The sequence below is a fragment of the Geotrypetes seraphini genome, chromosome 2 (assembly GCF_902459505.1).
Source record: "Geotrypetes seraphini chromosome 2, aGeoSer1.1, whole genome shotgun sequence".
Taxonomy (NCBI): Eukaryota; Metazoa; Chordata; class Amphibia; order Gymnophiona; family Dermophiidae; genus Geotrypetes; species Geotrypetes seraphini.
Window position 1 is genome coordinate 460,789,077 of NC_047085.1, and position 21,250 is coordinate 460,810,326.

General features: G+C 44.7%; 1 protein-coding gene across 14 annotated transcripts in view; it reads left to right on the plus strand.

Moving 5' to 3' along the window:
- LARP4B (La ribonucleoprotein 4B) overlaps positions 1-21,250 on the plus strand; it is a 505,004-nt gene that overhangs the window by 88,267 nt on the left and 395,487 nt on the right. For all 14 annotated transcript variants that reach the window (XM_033931563.1, XM_033931553.1, XM_033931560.1 and 11 more), the window contains one exon: positions 19,418-19,499. In XM_033931563.1, coding sequence (XP_033787454.1) covers positions 19,418-19,499 — 82 coding nt within the window. The remainder of the gene's footprint in view (positions 1-19,417; positions 19,500-21,250) is intronic.

Sequence of the window (21,250 nt, forward strand, 5' to 3'; positions counted from 1 at the left end):
CAAGCCGCCAAACTAAACCCTTGGCTAGTCCAAATGGTCCTCAAGGCCTACAACTACCTCGACTTTAGAAAATTACTCAAAACTCACCTATTCTGAGACCAAGACCCTTAATGCCCCTTTTCAATCCTCCTCCTCCTCCCCTTCTGATCTACTTCCCTCCCCCGTCTCCCTCCTCTCCCCCCTACTTCTCTTCTTACTGTTCGCAACTCTATCATCAATTTGATATGTAACCACTTGTAACTACTCTCTCCTTGCTATTTGCAACTCTATGATCAATTTGATATTTAACCACTTGTAATCTCTGTCTAACTAATGTGAACTGCCTAGAACTCTTCGGGGTATGGCGGTATACAAAAATAAGGTTGTTATTATTATTATTATTGCTAACTGCTGTTCTACTGTATAAAGCTGTGTAAATAAATTCTTTAGTAGGCAACTGAAAAGGGAGCATGAGAAGATCAGGGGCATTCACTAAAGATGCACACAATATTATAGAATTTAGGGGATTATAGTTTAGGTGCAGGGATTAACACAAAGATTCAGTTAGTGTAAATTCTTATGCCTAAAATTTGTGTGTGGATCCCAACCTATGCACTATTCTATAAATGGCACCCAACTTGGAGCATGGTTTATAAAATAGTGCTCGGTGCACATTTTGGTTTTGTGCAACAGATTTGAGCATAATTTATCAAATTTACGACCCTCTTTACAAAACCATGATGGCAGTTTTTAGCGCAGGCTGGTGCTCTGAATGCTCTTCGCTGCTCCTGACACTCATAGAGTTCCTATGAGCATCAGGAGCAGCACAGAGCTTTCAGTGCGCCTGCCTGCACTAAAAACCTTTTTTGCGGCTTTGTAAATGGTAGGGGGGGGGTTAGTCCTATATGTTTTAAGAATGAATAAATACAAATTAAGGTATGCATCATTGTTGAAATCATTGTAGTTGACAAATACTTAACCCTTAGCTTTTTTTTCTTTTTGCTCAATTATGCAAACAAATAGCTTAGGAGCCAGCATTGTCCAGGGAGACATGATGTAGATTGGGTTTAGCACTCCCAATAATTTGAAAAGTTGGCTCCTATGGCAAATAGTACTTACAAACTAACTTATTGGTTGTACTGCATCTTGGGCACTGTAGTATTCCCTTGGCGCTGGCTCCCTATCCACCTTCGCATACAGTTCAAGCTCCTATTTCTGACCTACAAGTGTGTTCATTCTGCTGCCTCTCAATATCTCTCCTCTCTCCTTATACACCTCCATTCCTCAGATAAGCTGATTTTAGCTGTACCCTTCTCTTCCAATGCCATTTCCAGACTTTGTTCCTTTAATCTAGCTGTCCCCTCTGCCTGGAATAAATTACCCGAGTTTGATGGCCAAGCCCCTTCCCTTACCTTGTTTAAAAGCAGACTGAAAACCCATCTTTTTGATATAGCCTTCAATCCTTAACCCTACTCCTCTGCCCTCCAATCCAGCCATCTGATTAACCGTTCCTCTTAACTGTATCCATGACATCCCGTTTGTCTGTCTTGGCTGTTTAGATTGTAAGTTGTTTCGAACACGGACTATTTTCTTCTTTGTGACTCTGTACAGTGCTGCGTACGTCGGGTAGCGCTTTAGAAATAATAGTAGTAGTTGCTCCTGGGCTGGCCTAGTTCATTTGAGCTGTGTCAGCTTTAGGGGTTACACCTGATCTCTCCAGGTCCCTATCTCACCTTCTAGGGGATGCACCTAGTCATTATCTAAAAATAGGAACCAGTGGAATATCAACATATGTCAATCCAATTAAATCCCACCCAAGACAAACTATTGTCAGAATTAATATTCTACAAAACTCTAATGATGTCAGATTATTCACAGTGGGGAACAAAAAGCCTCTTAAGAACATAAGAAACGCCTTCACCAGAACAGACCAAGGTCCATCAAGTCCGGCGATCCGCACACGCGGAGGCCCATTTAGGTGCTCCTAGTTGGAGACCCGGATTTCCCGTATCCCTCAATATGATTTGCAAGAAGGTGTGCATCCAACTTGCGTTTGAAACCTAGAACAATAGCCTCTGCCACCACCTCCTCCGGGAGAGCATTCCATGTGCCCACCACTCGTTGTGTGAAACAGAACTTCCTGACATTTGTCCTGAACCTGCTGCCACTCAGTTTCAGGCTATGACCTCTTGTCCGTGTCACATCTGAAAATGTCAGCAATGCTGCTTCCTGGTCAATTTGGTCAAATCATTTTAATATTTTAAAAGTCTCTATCAGATCCCCACGCAGTCTTCTCTTTTCGAGGGTGAACAGTCCCAGTTTTCTGAGGCGTTCCTTGTAGCTTAAATTCTCCATGCCTTTGACTAGTTTCGTGGCTCGCCTCTGCACCCTCTCCAACAGAATTTTATCCTTAAGGTATGAAGACCAGTGTTGGACACAGTATTCTAAGTGTGGTCTGACCATTGTTCTGTAAAGTGGCATTAAAACATCTTCCGACCTACTCATGATCCCCTTCTTGATCATGCCTAACATCCTATTTGCTTTCTTCGCCACCGCCGCACATTGAGCCGATGGCTTTAGGGTTCTGTCTATCAGCACCCCCAAATCCCTTTCTTGTTCGCATTTGGCTAATGTCACCCCCGACATCTTGTAATCATGTTCTTTGTTTTTCCTTCCCAAATGCATCACCTTGCATTTGTCTATGTTAAAATTCATCTGCCACTTTATCGCCCACGTTTCCAGCTGATTTAGATCCTTCTGAAGATCCTCACAGTCCCTTTGAGAGCCAACCGCCCGACATAGTTTTGTATCATCTGCAAACTTGATTATACTGCATGTTGTTTCATGTTCCAGGTCATTTATAAAAATATTGAACAAGATGGGCCCAAGAACCGAGCCCTGGGGCACGCCGCTGGTCACCTTTTCCCAGTCCGAGAATTTCCCATTTATGGTTACCCTCTACGTTCTGTTCTCTAGCCAATTTCCGATCCATCCGTGCACTTCTCCTCCTATTCCATGACTTAGTAGTTTACTCATAAGCCTTGCGTGCGGAACCTTGTCAAACGCCTTTTGGAAGTCCAAGTAAATTATGTCCACTGGATCTCCACTATCTATTTGCTTGTTCATCTTCTCAAAGAATTGAAGTAAATTTGTAAAACATGACCTCCCTTTCCTGAAGCCGTGTTGACTAGCTCTCATTAGGTTGTGCTTAACCAAGTGTTGTACAATGCAATCTTTAATTAGTGCTTCGATTATCTTCCCAGGAACCGATGTGAGACTCACCGGTCTGTAGTTTCCTGGTTCACCTCTTGATCCTTTTTTGAAAATTGGGATGACATTTGCTATCCTCCAGTCGTCTGGTATTTGTCCGGTCCTAATTGTCATGTTAGCTAAGGATTGTAATAGTTCCCCAATTTCTAACTTAAGTTCCTTTAATACTCTCAGGTGAATCCCATCCGGTCCAGGGGATTTATCACTTCTTAGTTTGTCAATTTGAAAGTAAATCATGTCCAACTCCACATTTATTGTTGTTAGGCTCTCCTCTATGCCTCCGGTGTATACCCTCCCAGTGTCTGGCATTGTTGTAGTGTCCTCGTTTGTGAAGACAGAGGCAAAGAATGAATTTAACCTATCGGCAACCTGTTTGTCTTCTTTGATTGACCCTATCTTTCCTTGGTCGTTGAGAGGACCCACTGTTTCTCTTGCTGGTTTCTTTCCTTTTATATATCTAAAAAAGGGCTTAAAGTTTTTGTTTTATTGCTCTATCTTTTCTTCATAGATTTTTTTGGCTTCTCTTACCGCTTTATGACACTTTTTCTGGTCAATTTTGTGACGGTTCCAGGCCTCCGTCATTTTTTCCCGCTTCCATTGTTTAAACGAGTTCCTCTTTTCCCTTACTGCAACCTTCACCTCTTTGGATAACCAAGCTGGTTCAACTTTGCTCTTTTTTCGCCTTCCTTTGGATATCTTTGGTATGTAAAGATTCTGTGCTTCAATGATAGTGTTTTTCAGTAGAGACCATGCTTGATCAACTGTTTGGATTTCGGCTTTGCCCTTTTTGAGCCGTTTTCTAACCATGGTTCTCATGCTGTCGTAATTCCCTCTTTTGAAGTTAAAGGTTGTGGCTTTAGTCTTGTTCTCACTAGCTCAAAAAGTGCCTCATGAGGTCTTCTAACAATGACTTTAATTTCTTATAATAAAAAGTTAAGCTTTAATTCTTCAATGTGTAGCTATTTTTGTGTGGTTATTTTGAAGATACTTTGAAAATTCAATACTTATCTGTGCAAAAGCGTGTCCTTATAATCATAACTTAAATCCCGTTGCCAGAGTTTTATGTTATGATTATAAGGACATGCTTTTGAAGTATTGAATTTTCAAAGTATTTTCAAAATAACTACACAAAAATTTAAGCTTAACTGTTTATTACCATATTTCCCCATGTATAGGCCGCAGGAAATGCTGATTTAGGTTTTAAAACTCTTTTATAAGCCTCCCCATGTTACTAGCTGCGGCTTATCTAAGAGTTTTAAAACCTAAATTGGGCCTATAAAATGGGGTGGCCTATACATTCCTCCCCCTCCCCCCCAGCGGTGACGCAGGCATTGAGGAAACAGCGCGGGGCTAGCTGGATGCTGAAAAGATTGCTCCTGTCCTGCACTGTTGACCACAACATAGCAGGAGGGAGCTACATATATGGGGGACTCTGCGGCTCATCTACTAATGGGGCGGCTTATCTACAATGTCTTTAGATAGGCCGCCCCATATAAGGAAGCCACAACACTGCAGGAGATTGTGAAACCCATGTATAGGCCGCGGCCTATAAATGGGGAAATATGGTATAAGAAATTAAGACATTGTTAGAGGGGGTTTTATGCCTATGAGGAGGCACTTTTAAAGTTTGTGAGAACAAGAGTTCTGAGCTGTGCCCTAAGGCTATTTGTTCCCCACTGTGAAGAATCTGACTTACATCTTTAGAGTTTTGTAGTATATTTGACAATAGTTTATCTTGTGTGGAATTTAATTGGATTGATACACCTGGTCACCCCAGGTCCATATTCTACCCTCCTAGTACATTGAAGTGCAGTTTCTCCTTTCCCACATAAAAATAGCACAGAAGGAGAGGGATGGAGTCACATGATGAATCCTAGCTGAGCGGTGGTACTCTGCTTGTGCTCCGCAGCTTCCCCGCTCATCCAGTTAATTATCTCACCCATGTGGCTTTCTGGCAGTGGCTATTGAGGTGAACTTTGTCTACCATAGGCTAGGGAATCCACTGACTGAGCTTTGGGGCAATTCCTGCGTGCTGAAGTCAGGTTATGCCCTCCAATAATCCGCAGCCGTCTAAACTTAAGCAGATCACACTATTCCCAAAGATGGTGGCACCAGGAACTCCCGTGCGCCCAAAGGTAGCACTGTAGGAGGAGACTATGAGAGAGCTTACAAAGGATTTAGCCGCTGTAATCGATAAGTTCTCTAAGTTCCAGGCCTCTGTTGATGATTTAAAGGACTGTATGAAGCGTCAGGGAGTGCAACTCGCCCACCTTGAGAACTGGATTTCCATACAGGGCAGGCTGCCGCCTGCATCCAAGCCCTGGAGACTCGGTGCACTTCGTTGGAGGCCTGCATTGAGGACCAGGAGAACCGGGGCTGCAGGAAAAACCTGCACATCGTGGGCCTCCCTGAGAAGATCCAGGATGCAGAGCTCTGGCTTCGGGTGGAGCAGTGGTTGCCTGATCAGGTGGGTCTGGACCTGGCGGGGCCCCGGCAGTGGTGTAACGGGTGCACCAGGTGGGCCCTCAGAAGACACAGGTGGGCAATCAGAAGACACAAGGCCACAATCCGTCATAGCTTAATTCCTCAACGCTGCACTTAAGGATAAAATCATGATGCTAATCGATGGGCTGATGCTCTTGAGTACGAGGAATCTCGGATTCTCCTGTTCAATGACTATTCCCTTGCGGTGGTGGCTAGCCAGCGGGCCCTGGCTCCCTATTGCTCTGAGCTGCGGAATTGGGGTGTCCGATTTGCGATGCTATTTCCTGCAAGGGTGCGCCTTCACACTAATGCTGGCCCTTGAGTGTGCGACACCCTGAAGCAACTTAAAGGCTTTCTAGAGGAGCACAGGGGAGATCTAGCACCTTGAGGGAGGCCTGGGACTAAGACCTATGGGGCCTCTTGGGGCTGTCAGATTCTTGACTGGTATGTCTCAGTGTTTACTTTGGAGGGGCCCTGGACCTGAGTGAGCAGATCTTTTCTGTTTCCCATTTCTGTGCTGACACAGGTATCCCGGTTCTCCTGGAGGAGAGTTCGTTTTGGGCTACCCTACTTTTCCCATTGGCCACTGGTCATTACAGCCCAATTGGGAGCTCTTTAGTGGGGCCCTTGCATTCTGGACTGTCTGTTCGTTGGCCTCGAGATCTGCTCTGTGCCTGTTGTCCGTTTTCTAGCAGGACTATTATGGGCCATCTGCCTTTGGACTGACAGAGTGCTATGGGGGTTTTTATTTCTCATTTGGTATTCCTGGTTGAGCGGAGAAGCGGGAGGAGGGGGAGTTGGGCTTAAGGGAATGCTTTTTATCTGTCTGTTGGTGGGTTGGGTGGTTGAGAGGGAGGGGATAGTTGGAAAAGGTGATGGGGGAGGTGTAATAATAATAAATTTATTCTTGTATACCGCCCTACCACAAAGTTCCAGGCGGTTAACAACAAAGAACCGTGCAATCGGTAAAAAATACATCAGGTAAAATATAAAAAAGACGATGAAATAAAAGAAGAATATTACATAATTATTTGACAAACTTAACAAACAAGTGTGTGTTTTAAAAATTTTCTAAAAACATTATAAGAGTCTCTTTGACAAATAAGCGGGCTTAACCAAGAGTTCACTTTGCTTAGCTGAAAGGCAAATGTCCTATTCAAAAATTTCTTTTAATGACAGTTCGTAACTGAAGGATACATGAACATTAACTTATTACAAGTATTTTTTTAATGAAGTGTAAAAATGAAATTGAGAGGTTAGATATCCCGGAGCCAAACCAAAAAAAGATTTAAAACAAAGACAACTGAATTTAAAAAGGATCTGTGCCTCAAAGGGCAACCAATGTAATTGCCGATAAAATGGGCTATTATGGTCGTATTTCTTTAGGCCAAAAATTAAGCGCACTGCTGTATTTTGTACTAGCCAAATGCGTAGTAAATTTTTCTTAAATGATTCAAGATAAACAATGTTACAATAATCGAGGACAGACATAACCAAAGACTGCACCAAAATTCTAAAAGAAACTGAATGAAAATATCTTTTGATGGTTCTAAGTTTCCAAAGAATCATAAAACAGCGTTTTATCTTAAGATCAGTATGATTTTCAAATGTTAACTATCTAGTGTAACTCCTAATATCCTAATAGAAGGAACAATTTCAAAAGTTTGACCATTAATGATAACCTGTTTGTCTGATATATCATTTGGGCTGGCAAGAAAAATTTTGTTTTATCTGGTTTAAGTTTAAATCAGACCATCCAAAGTTCTATCTTAGCCAAGATTTCAGCAATCTGGACTTTTACGTCCTCAGAAAGAGATGACATAGGCAATAACATAGTAATATCATCCGCATAGATATAGAATTTGACTTTCAGTTGTTGCAAGAGGTTAGCCAAAGAAATCAAATATATATTGAAAAGAGTAGGTGACAGTTGGGGATCCCTGAGAAAAGGTATGGAGTTTGGGATGGGGAGGGGCAGCTGACTGATTGGGGACACAGGTGGGATGGGTGGAAGGGGAGGTCTGGTAGGGTTGTGTGTGGTATGGGGTATGACTGTTGCATGGGAGTGGGCTATGAGTGTGTGGAAGGGGTGGGAGCTCTTACCTTGTGGTTCTTTCTGTTCGGGTGAATACAGATCTGATGATTCACACATTTCTTCTAGTTGCCCTCTTTCTGATGTCCCTTTCATCACTTTGAATGTAGCGGGCATCAAGTCTCCAATTAACTTTGTTTGGATGGGGGCTTACGTCAAGGGTGGGACTGTCTGGAAGCAGTGGGAATGTGGGCAAAATTGAAAGGAGCGATTGTAAGGGTGACAAACCTTTTTGTTAGGCAAGTAAGTAAGAGGAAAAGAAGGGCGCTTTGGTTCTCAAAAGTAGAAGCTGAGAAGGTAAGAAATAAGAGGTGTTGATGCCCCTGTAAAGGTGAGGCCACACTTGATAATGTGTTCAGTTTTGGAGGCCTTATCTAGCGAAGGATATAAAAAGACTTGAAGTTGTCCAGAGGAAGGCGACAAAAATGGTAAGAGGTTTGAACCAAAAGAATAATACCTTTATTTTTATATGCCGCAATACCACAAACAGTTCAGAGCGGTTTACAGAGGAAGAGACTGTATACAGACAGCGATATTACATTAGCATGTTAAGAGTAATCAAATTTATCTGGAAGTGTTTTAAAAATACATCTCCTTATGGATCCTTAATGAAAATATATCTGACTCGCCCCCATGGCTTCCACTGAAAAAAGTTTTATCCCAGGACAAGCAGGCAGCATATTCTTAATGCATGGGTGACGTCACTGACGGAGCCCCGGTACACTTTTTACTAGAAAGTTCTAGTTGGCCGCACCGCGCATGCGTGAGTGCCTTCCCGCCCGACGGAGGAGTGCGTGGTCCCCAGTTTCTTCGTTTCCGCGGAGCGAAGAAGTCGCATGTGTTTCAACGGCTGTTGAAATTATTTAGTTTGCCTTCCCGCTCGCGTATTTTTTTCGATTTTTTTCGATTTTTTCATTCGGATTCCTTTAATTTTCTTTTCAAAAAAAAAAAAAACAAAACTCGTCGAGTTTTCTTTATATTTTCGAGCCGGCCCTGGCGGGGCCTGTTGTCACCATACAGGCCTCCGGCTTTGATTTGCGGAGGCCGTGTTTCCCTTCATGCCCCCTCAACTGGGCTTTAAGAAATGCCAGCGGTGTGCACGCCCGATCTCTCTCACCGACCCGCACAATTGGTGCCTGCAGTGCTTGGGTCCAGAGCATCGGGCTGACACCTGCACCCGCTGTGCTATGCTTAAAAAGCGCACATTAAAAAATAGGCAGATCCAGCAAAATATTTTGTTCGGTACCGGATCTGCCATGGAACCTGGTACGACGTCGACGGCACTTCAAAAGTCGGCACCGACGACGTTGACACCACCGGACCCTTCCTCGGGGTCGTTGGGCCCAGGTAAGCTGGCTAAGAAGCCTTCCACTTCCCTCGAGCGCCCTCCTGCCACGGTTGCGACACCGGCCCTCCCGGCACCGCACCGACCCCGCAAATGCTCCGCTCCAATATCGGTGAGTGCCTCATCATCGGCCTCCTCATCGCCGGAGCATAGAGCGGCACCTCTGGTACTGAAGAAGAAAAAAGCGGTACCGGTGCCTCCCCTGGATGACCGCATTGCGGCCATACTCCAAACACAGTTACAGGAGCAGCTGCAGCAACAACTCCAACAACTGTTGCCGGCGTTGCTGGCGCCGCACCTTCCGGTACAGGACCGGTCTGAGCCTCACACTATCCCATTGGTGTCGACCCCCTCGGTACCGATTAATATCTCCATGCCGGTGCTCTTGGCTGAAACACCTACAGCACATACCCGTGCTGCTGCCGACCCTGCCCGGTCCCGGGAACGACATCGCTCTTCCTCACCCGGTACCGCCTCGGTGCGTTCAGGCAAATCTCTCTCAAAGACCCGCCATGCCGAGCCCTCTACACCGATGTCCAAACGTGCACACCCTGACGTTAGAGACCCAGACTTGTGGGAAGACTCCCCACACGGTACCGAAGAGGACGCTTCGTCAACCGACGAAGAACCCTCCATGACCGACACCGTCTCAAAACCAGAGCAATCCTCTTTCTCCAAATTCCTTAGGGAGATGTCAGCAGCTCTTTCCATCCACTTAGAGTCCGACTCTTAAAAAGTCTCAGGCTTTTCTCGATGCCCTAGACTTTGAGCAACCTCCCAAGGAATTTCTAAAGTTGCCCGTCCACGACATCTTACGGGAAACCTTCTATAAAAACTGGGAGACTCCCCTCACTGTTCCCGGGGCCCCCCGCAAATTGGATAGCTTGTACCGGGTTATTCCAATCCCAGGGTTTGACAAACCTCAATTGCCCCACGAATCCCTCCTAGTGGAATCTACTTTAAAAAAATCTCAGGGTTCCAGTGTATATGCCTCCACCCCTCCTGGCAGAGAGGGAAAAACTATGGATAAATTTGGTAAGCGCCTTTTCCAAAATGCCATGCTAGCCAATAGAGCAAACAATTACACCTTCCACTTCTCTTTCTACATGAAGCATCTGGTGCAACAGCTCTCCTCCTTACAGAAATATCTTCCTGAACGTAAGGTCCATCTTTTCCAGCAACAAATTTCCAGCCTCCTCCAACATGGTTCGCTCCATCTACGACTCGTTTGAGCTGACCTCTCACGCATCTGCCATGGCGGTGGCTATGCGCCGGTTGGCATGGCTGAGAGTCTCTGACCTAGACATTAACCACCAGGACCGCCTGGCTAACGCACCTTGTCTGGGTGATGAACTCTTCTGAGAGTCCCTGGACTCAACAACCCAGAAGCTCTCCGCACATGAGACCAGGTGGGACACTCTGATCAAACCTATAAAGAAGACTCTGCCTACTCGCCCCTACAGACCACAGTCTTCTTACCAACGCAGGTTCTCGGCCAGACCTCTCAACCCACCTCAACAACAGTCTCGCCGTCCTCGCCACCAGCATCAGCCTCAGGCTCGCCTGTAGACTCAGCCTGCCAAGCCTCTTCCTTCATCAAAACCATCTCAACCCTTTTGACTCCTTTCTCCAGAGCATAGCCAGTCTCCCCCCGTCGCTACCTCTCCCTCAACCTATCGGAGGACGTCTTCAACTTTTCCTCAGCCGTTGGGAGGTCATCACTTCGGACCAGTGGGTCCTCAACATCATTCGCCACGGCTACTCTCTCAACTTCCAGACTCTTCCACCAAACCATCCTCCCGTAGAGTCTGTTTCTCACTCCTCCCAAACCCCCTCCTCCTGAGGGAAGTCCAATCCCTCCTTCTTCTCAATGCCATCGAAGAGGTGCCTCCGGACCAAAGGGGTCAGGGATTCTACTCCCGCTACTTCCTGGTTCCCAAAAAAACAGGAGACCTTCGTCCCATCCTCGATCTCCGGGACCTCAACAATTGTCTGGTCAAAGAGAAGTTCAGAATGCTCTCCCTGGCCACGCTTTACCCGCTTCTCTCTCACCACGACTGGCTATGCTCCCTAGACCTCAAGGAGGCCTACACTCACATCCCACTCAATCCGACTTCACGTCGCTATCTACGGTTTCAGATACGGCACCATCACTATCAGTACAAAGTGCTACCCTTTGGCCTCGCATCATCACCCAGGGTGTTCACCAAGTGCCTTATTGTGGTGGCGGCCTTCCTCAGGTCTCACGACCTTCAGGTGTTCCCCTACTTGGACGATTGGCTGGTGAAAGCACCTACGTCTCCGCTTGTGCTACAAGCCACTCAACACACCATCTCGTTCCTCCATCTCCTGGGGTTCGAGATCAACTACCCCAAGTCGCATCTGCTTCCCACACAGCGACTTCAGTTCATTGGAGCAGTTCTCGACACCACTCTAATGAGGGCATTTCTCCCCTCCGACCGCCATCGAACCCTGATCCACCTCTGCCGTCAGGTGCTCCTTCATCACTCCATTCCAGCTCGGCAGATGATGATCCTCCTGGGCCACATGGCCTTGACGGTCCATGTACTTCCTCTGGCGCGACTCCACCTCAGGACACCTCAGTGGACTCTAGCCAACCAATGGTCACAGACCACCGATCCTCTTTCTCATCCCATCTCTGTGACATCGTCTCTTCAGCAATCTCTTCAATGGTGGTTGAACTCCTCCAATCTTTCCAGGGGTCTACTCTTTCATCTACCCCCTCACTCCATGATCATAACCACAGATGCCTCCCCTTATGCGTGGGGAGCTCACCTGGGAGATCTTCGCACCCAGGGACTCTGGACCCCTCAGGAGCGTCAACATCACATCAATTTCCTGGAACTCAGAGCCATGTTCTATGCTCTCAAAGCCTTCCAGCACCTTCTCTACCCTCAGGTTCTTCTCCTATGCACAGACAACCAAGTCGCCAGGTACTACATAAACAAGCAAGGCAGCACCGGATCTCCCCTCCTCTGTCAGGAGGCCATCCGCATCTGAACCTGGGCCACGGCCCACAGTCTCTTCCTCAAGGCTGTCTATATCCAGGGCGAACAGAACTCCCTGGCCGACAATCTCAGCCGCATCCTTCAACCTCACGAGTGGACTCTGGATCCTCCCACACTCCGCTCCATCTTTGCTCGCTGGGGCACTCCTCAGGTGGACCTCTTTGCAGCACCTCACAATCATCAGCTGCCCCAGTTCTGTTCCAGACTCTTCTCTCCTCATCGTCTGACCCCGGATGCATTCCTGCTCGACTGGACGGATCGGTTCCTCTATGCCTTTCCTCCACTGCCTCTGATGTTGCGGACGTTATCCAAACTCCGCAGGGACAGGGCCACCATGATTCTCATCGCTCCTCAATGGCCTCCCCAACACTGGTTCTCCCTCCTGCTCCAGCTCAGCTCCAAGGAGCCCATTCCTCTTCCTGTGTTTCCTACTCTACTTACACAGCAGCATCAGTCTCTACTACATCCCAATCTGTCCTCGCTCCACCTGACAGCTTGGTTTCTCTCGGGCTGACCTCTCCAGAGAATCTGTCTCAGCCTGTCCGTCGTATTCTGGATGCCTCCAGGAAACCGGCCACCCTCCAATGTTACCATTAGAAGAGGACCCGGTTCTCCTCTTGGTGTCTGCTTCATCATCACGATCCCACCTCATTGGCGGTGGAAACTGTACTGGACTATTTGCTCTCTCTCTCCGACGCTGGCCTCAAGTCGACCTCAATCAGAGTCCGCCTCAGTGCCATCACTGCGTTTCATGAGCCTATCCTCGGAAAACCTCTTACGGCTCATCCCCTGGTTTCCCGGTTCATGAGAGGCCTCTTCAATGTCAAACCACCTCTGAAGCCTCCTCCAGTTGTCTGGGACCTGAATGTGGTTTTATCAGCATTCATGAAACCTTCGTTTGAGCCTCTTGCCACAACTTCACTCAAATTTCTTACATGGAAGGTGCTTTTCCTCATTGCCATTACCTCTGCCAGGAGGGTTAGTGAGCTGCATGCACTGGTTGCCGACCCACCTTTCACCGTTTTTCACCATGACAAGGTGGTTCTGCGTACCCATCCGAAATTACTCCCCAAGGTGGTCTCGGACTTTCATCTCAACCAGTCCATTGTGTTGCCTGTCTTTTTCCCTAAACCCCATTCTCATCCTGGTGAACAGGCATTGCACACGCTGGACTGTAAGCGTGCCCTTGCTTACTACCTTGACCGTACCAGGGCTCACCGCTCGTCTCCTCAGCTCTTTTTGTCCTTCAATCCTAACCGTCTAGGTCGTCCTGTCTCTAAACGGACGCTTTCCAACTGGCTTGCTGCCTGCATTGCGTTCTGTTATGCTCGGGCCGGTCTCTCACTGGAAGGTGCTGTCACGGCCCACAGGGTCAGAGCTATGGCTGCTTCTGTGGCTTTCCTCCGTTCCACGCCCATCGAGGAAATCTGCAAGGCTGCCACTTGGTCCTCAGTTCACACGTTCACTACTCACCACTGTCTGGATACCTTCTCCAGACGGGATGGGCACTTCGGCCAATCTGTGTTACACAATTTATTTTCCTAATGGCCAACCATCCCTCCTCCCTCTCTGTTAGCTTGGAGGTCACCCATGTGTTAAGAATATGCTGCCTGCTTGTCCTGGGATAAAGCACAGTTACTTACCGTAACAGGTGTTATCCAGGGACAGCAGGCAGATATTCTTACGTCCCACCCACCTCCCCGGGTTGGCTTCTTAGCTGGCTTATCTTAACTGGGGACCACGCACTCCTCCGTCGGGCGGGAAGGCACTCGCGCATGCGCAGTACGGCCAACTAGAACTTTCTAGTAAAAAGTGTCCGTACTGGGGCTCCGTCGGTGACATCACCCATGCGTTAAGAATATCTGCCTGCTGTCCCTGGATAACACCTGTTACGATAAGAAACTGTGCTTTATACAGGGTACCAACAATATAGTTCTTATTCTGTCAATATCTTCCCTTTTAAAACAACATCATTTTATCTTCCGTTCAACATATAAGGTACTCCTGCAATTTGATAGCGTGATGAAGATCAAATGGAAGAACTCTACTCTTATTTCATTATGGAATAATAATATCTTTAAAATTAAAAACATCGCTCTGAATTGGCCTACATGGCAAAAATGTGATATATGGACATTGCAAGATCTTCTTGATAATTATCACTGGCTGTCTTTTGAAGAGGTGTGTGATAAATTTAGTTTACCAGTCAATCAATATAACAATTATCTTCAATTGAAACACTGTTTGCACCTCAATCCCAGACATTCTAAAGTTGAAATCTACATCTAATCTCCTTCAACATATCATCACGTTAGCTCCACTTAAAGGTGCACCCTCTAAATCAGTGGTCTCAAACTCAAACCCTTTGCCGGGCCACATTTTGGATTTGTAGGTACTTGGAGGGCCTCAGAAAATATATTTAGTCTCTTATTAAAGAAATGGCAATTTTGCATGAGGTAAAACTCTTTATAGTTTACTAGTTTTTTAGCCCGTTACATTAACGGGTGCTAGATGTGTAGACTTAGGTATTTCTTTCTGTCTGTCTTTCTTTCTGTCTCTCCCCCTGTCCAGCAGTAGCCCTTCTCCCTTACTTTTACCTCCCCCCCCCCGTCCAGCAGCACCCCTTCCCTGTTCTTATCTGATGTCTCCGTGTTCAGCTGGGGAAACTGCCGCATGCATCGCAAACCACCACCGCCGCTGGGGAAACTGCCGCACGTGTCGCAAATCGCCAAAGGCTCCTTTTACTGCGCATGCAGCGCCACAGCACAACAGATCACGACGCATGGAGCTTGAAGTGCACATGCGCGCTAAGGGTTTTATTATAGTGGATAAATCTTTGCTTTTGGCTAAGTCTTAATAATAATATTGTAATTTATAGCTAAAGAGACATATGATCAAGAAACTTATTTTACTATTGTGATTATAAACATACCGAGGGCCTCAAAATAGTACCTGGCGGGCCTTATGTGGCCCCCCCAGGCCGCGAGTTTGAATCTGTAGGAAGATTTATGGTAGATTGTAATCAGTTACATAACAAATTACGTCTCTGATAATGTTGTCTAGGGAAAACCATAAACTCTTATACAGGTCCAAATTTCTTGGTCTATTTATACGACACAAGACCCAGGCTAATGAGAAATACTTTTATTATGAAAATAGAAAAATATAATTCACAAGCCAGTTGCAATATCTAAATATTGATCACAAAATATCTGATTACATAAATGAAACTCAGTACATAATTATCACAATATAATTGTTAGAAACTAATTAATAATACTGGTTACACATACACTAAACAATTCCTTATAATAATAATAATCCCTGATTAGCAAAAGATTATATTATCACACAGGTAACTTTACAACCCTTATCCTATCACAATTGGATCCTTATCTAACCCAGCTGATAAGAGTGTAAATTCCGTATTCTCACCCGTAACCGGCCTCCAGCACAAATGAGGTGAAATGGAAACTTTTCTTGTTAGCTGTAGGCGAAGCAGGAAATCCTTATTAAAGGTACACTAATTGGTCAGTCCTGGGTGAGGCTATAATTCATCAGCAAACAAGTTCCTTTTAGTGCTGAATTCAGAGCTGTTTAAAAGTCCAAATTTCTCTCTCTTAGGCAGAGAGTCACACGAGGTAACTTACAGGTCTAATTATTAAAAGAAAAGGTTACGTGCAGAACACCTGTGGGAAGATGTGAGCTTCCCCGCACCTCAACACAGACTAACTAATTAATTGGCACCTTCTCACTTGGATCTCATCAGATGACTTCCTCGGACCAATCCAGAAACAGAACTTGGATGAATAGCCTTTCTGTGGAAAGTATCATATAGGCTGGAAGACCCAGGGCCGTTAGACAGATAAGAACAGGATAACTTCTCCAAGACTCACACAGTCCCATTATGAAGGCACAGATAGATGTCCTTGAATAGTATAACACTCTGGTACATACCCATAATGCATCGGGCAGAAACAGCAAAGCTGTGTACTTTTCTTCTTGCAATTCATGCTGGAAAAATCTCTTGTGCAGCAGAAAGATTTCTTGAGATAATGGTTCAGGCTTTGATGACATCAGAGAGGCCTAACCTTCAGGTGTGAATATGGAAATACCCCTACAAGACCACTACTCTAAATGGTATGCATTGTTGAGACAAACCTCTACTGTATCTATCTCACAGTTGATGAGTGAATGGCACCCAGACATAGATATTACTGCTGTTGACGAGCTTTGGCAAAAAGTGTGGACTAGAGTATTTTAATCTACTCAATCCGCATCAGTCTTTCAATCAATATACTTCCTACTGCATCGATCTCATTGGACTCCACAGAAACTCACCAAATTTTCTAATGAAGGCTCCAGTCTATGGTGGTCTTGTGGAAAATTCATAGGCACACTGCCTCACATGATATTTCAATGTCCATATCTTAAGTTGTATTGGGACAAAGTTTGGAATACCATATCCACCATCTTAAACATCCATGAACCCTTGCACCTTAAAATTATTATTCTTGGTCAACATGGGCTTGCACATTCTTTGCCTGAACCTAATGCCAGCCTGCTTAATATCTTTTTCACTGCTGGAAGAACCTATCCAAAGTATAATTTATTGAATGGTGGAATACTGTATGCATAACTACTAAATACGAAAGCGTTATTGCTGAAAAAAACCCATTCCACTAGTTCAGGGCTGCCCAAATCCAGTCCTCAAGATCTACTGGAAGGCCAGGTTTTCAGGATATCCACAATGAACATGCATAAGAGAGATTTACATACCAAGAAGGCAATGCAGACAGATCTCTCTCATGCATATTCATTATGGATATCCTGAAAACCTGGCCTACTAGTAGATCTTGAGGACCGGACTTGGGCAGCCCTGCAAGTTCATTCCACAGAATATGAAGCCCTGTCTAATCTTATTGTGATTTAGATCGTTGACATTCAGTGCTTTAGTTTAATCCCCAGGTTATTGTAAGTTACGTCACTTAGTGATGCTCATTGGGAAATCTTCATACACATTTTCTACTGAAATGACATGTACTGGTTTTGCTGTATACATCTGACAGGAGACACTAGTTGTACTGCCTTATAATCAACGTTCTTTCACAGAATATTGTATGTGATGGGTACAACTAGATGATTTCTTTCTTTAATTACTTCTGTATATTTGTATATTTCTTGTGATTATTGTACATTTCTAGTGATTATTGTAAATTTTGTATATCTATTTTGAAAATCAATAAAATATTTGAACTGGGGAAAAAAATAGAAAAAAAAATATGTCAGGGCAGAAATGGAGTCGTGAGAATCTCGGAGAGGGTGAGAGCCAGACAGCCTTGAGCATGTGCAGATGCTCAAGGCCCCGCAGTAGCCCAGCAGAGAACCAGCGGCAGGCATTTTCAGCACCGGCGCCTGGGTAAGGACAGGGCCGGTCAGTTGGGGGGATTAGGTGATCTCTGTCACTAAGGGAGGGAGCAGCGCTGGTGCCCTCAGGGGAGCAGCAAAGCTTGTGGGTGGGGTGGGGGCTCTCAAATTGAGTTGATGCTCGGTTTACGAGTTACAGTTTGCTCGAGTGTTTTACTCATCTTGCAAAACACTCTCAAGCTGTGTTACTCGCAAACTGAGGTTTGACTGTATTCTGTTTTTCATCAATAAAAATTGTTGAACATTAAATACTTGAAAGGTATTAATATAGAACCAAATCTTTTCCAGAGAAGGGAAAATGGTAAAATTAGAGGGCATTACTTGAGGTTGCAGGGAGGAAGACTTAGGAGTAATATTAGGAAATTCTTTTTCAAGGAGAGGGTGATAGATGGCTGGAATGCCCTCCCGAGGGAGGTGGTGAAGAGGAAAACAGTGATGGAATTCAAAAAAGTGTGGGATAAACACAAAGGATCTCTAATTAGAAAACAAACAAATGATATAAATTAAAGAACTAAGGCCAGTTTTGGACAAACTTGTACAGTTTGTGTCCCATATGTGGTGATTCGGTGTAGGATGTGCTGAGGAGGGCATCAATGGGAACTCCATAACTTGGAGCATGAGGACGTTACTGGCCAGACTTCATGATAGATATCCTGCAAACAACGGGATGGTTGGATAGGCTGGAGTGAGCTTGGATTCTAGGACATTACCAGGTGGACTTTAGTCTGTGGCCCAGAAATATCAAAGAAGAGCAACCTGATCATGTATTTCTAAAAAGAATAACTAATGAGCAGACTGGATGGACCGTTCAGGTCTTTATCTGCTGTCATTTACTATAGGACAGTGTTTCTCAACATGTGGTACACGTACCACTGGGGGTTTGCGGGCTGCCTGTTGGCATGTACAGATTAGGCGCAACAGCTTCTTTAGTAACTAATTTACAGTCAGTCCTGCTACAAGACTTCTGCAAAGCTGCAACCAGGTCCTCAGTTCACACTTTTACTAAAAAAAGACCAGAGCGCAGTACATAACATTTGCTTTGGACAGTGTGTCTTAAGCAATTTGAAACTTGATCAGTCACCGCCACCCTTCAGTTTGAAGCTTGGGATTCGCCAAACAAGTGTGCCTACATCTCCCTTGCTTGTCTCTGGAGAAAGTGGAGTTGCTTACCTGTAACGGGTTCTCTGTAGAAAGCCGAGGAATGCAGCCACACTTACCCTCCTTCTTTCCCCACTAGGGATAACTTCACTTAAGCTAGAGACAAAACAAGGCAGGATTCCTTGCACATGCCTAGTACGCCTAAAAGCTTCAACTAGGGGAGAGCACGGACACACAGACTCAGTCTGAGACTTCACCAGTAAGTGTGGCTACATTCTCCTGCTGTCTGCGGAGAATTCCTGTTACAGGTAATCACCATTTTCTCTTTTCTGGAATGTTTGCGGAAAATTAGAAATTTTGGAAACACTCTTCATAGTAGAAAGGAAAGGCATCTCTTCTATTGTTGCATGTGTGTTGAAACAGACTAATTGTAATTCATATTTTTCAGGTGTATATTTTAATAGAACAGAGTTGACATTTGTAGAAGAGGGCTTGGTGTCATAGTATTAAATTGATGATTACAGTAGAATATTATGGGAGTCAATTCAGTGTATATGGAGCTCAAATTCATTTTGCAAGTTAATTTGAAACTGAAAAGACTCCTTATAAAATTGTGCGTAAATTCTCACATTCTGCAATATATCTTTTTTTTTTTTGATAAAGCGTTGTTTCTATCCTTTTTTTCTCATTAAGGAGGAAATGAACAATTGCAACTGGAAGGGCAGGAAGATTTGCGTGAATCGCTTAAAAAAACACTGGAATTCTGCTTATCTAGGTAGGTGAACAAATTATTTGAGTTAATTCATTACTTTATCCAGGCATTCTCCAATATTGGTTTATGGTAAAGAAGCTGCTATTTAGCATTGATATTCTCATGTTCCCTCTCCTTCCAATTAATGTGGGTGAGTGCTTTCTATCTTCTGGCCCCATCATGATTTACCAAACTTAATCAACAGAAAAATCACATACAAAGTTTTTAGTGACATATTAAAAATGCATTTTTAAAAATTACCATTTAATTTACATTGACTCTTTATGGTTCCGATTGACTGATCCAGTGCAATGACTCTGAATCTTGTTATACATAATAGACAAAACTATAGCAAACAAACTACTGCTGTATGAATGTATTCTTTCTATGGAATTCTGCTTTTATTAATCTTTAATTCCGATTGTATTTTATGAATACAGTACTCTCCCGATATTCGCTGGAACCCCTGCGAATGTTGAAAAACCGCGAATACGGTTTTTAGCAGAGGAGACCGGAGAGGGCAGCCGGAGCGCCGGCAAGTGAAGGAAATCACTCGCTGTATGCTCCGACTGCCTCTTCCTGTACTAAAGTCGGGCCTCACCAATCAGGAATGACCCCCGTGAATGACTGGGATCACGAATTCGCGGGGGAGCACTGTATTGTAAACTGTTTTGACTTGCCTGGCAAAATAGGCAGTATATTAAATACAATAAAAGATAAAATTTAAATTTCTCTGAGGACAAGAAGGACATTAATTTTTACAATTGGGTGATATAATCCAATAGGCCCTGGTGTGGATGCTATTTAGTGCTCTATAGTAAGAGGCTTTTGGCAACATCCTATGTGCGAGTGCCTTCCTACCCAGTGTAAGAACGCAGAACAGTTAGTGTTTGTTTTAGAGAATGACACGGGGACAAATGTGTCCCTGTTGCCGCAGGAACTCAATTTTTCTGCCCCGTCCCCATGAATTTTGTCGTTGCCCCTGCCCCATTCCAGTAAGCTCTGCCTTAACCTCACAAGCCTTGAACACTTATGATTTTAAAATGTTTGAGGCTTGTGCAGATGAGGATGGAGCTTGGAGGAATGGGGCAGGGACAGGAAAAGAACTTGCAGGGATGAGAAAATAAGTTCCAGCAGGAACGGGGAAAAATTTGTCCTCATGTCATTCTCAAGTTTTGTTTTTCTACGGTGTAGAGAGGTCACATTTCTGTGAGTATGCCTGTGTTTTAGTTTAACTTTTGAAGTGCTTTCTTTACAAGCAGTATCCTTTTCTAACAATTGTGCCTCAATATCCTCTGCTATTTCATCAGTTTGTCTGGTTACGATGCTAGCTGAAAGAGGAACACTGGCCACCTTTTCAACTGCAGCCTCTCCTAAAAGTTCATGGCAAATGTCCTTAGTAGCAGTCAGGATCAGCTCTTCACCAATTGTAAAGGGCTTCTTAGCTTTGGCAATTCAGTCAGCCACTAAGAAAGATGCTTTCAGTGCAGACACATTTACGGAAGTGATGGCCTTGCTTCTGCTCTTCAAATTCCTGTATTTTTCTTTTGAAAAACTCCAGAGTTTTGTCTTTTAATGTAGGGTATTTGGTCTTCATGTGGCAAAGCAGGTTTGAGGGTTTCATGGTTTTGTTGGATAGTCGCTCACCACATATTATACAAAGCTGGCATGGAGAATGCAAATCACCTGTTGCAAAGTAATCTATCTGTGATAATACCATCGTTTGTAAGACTTGTCTGAAATCACAGTTAGTTAACACATTCTTTAAATGAGAT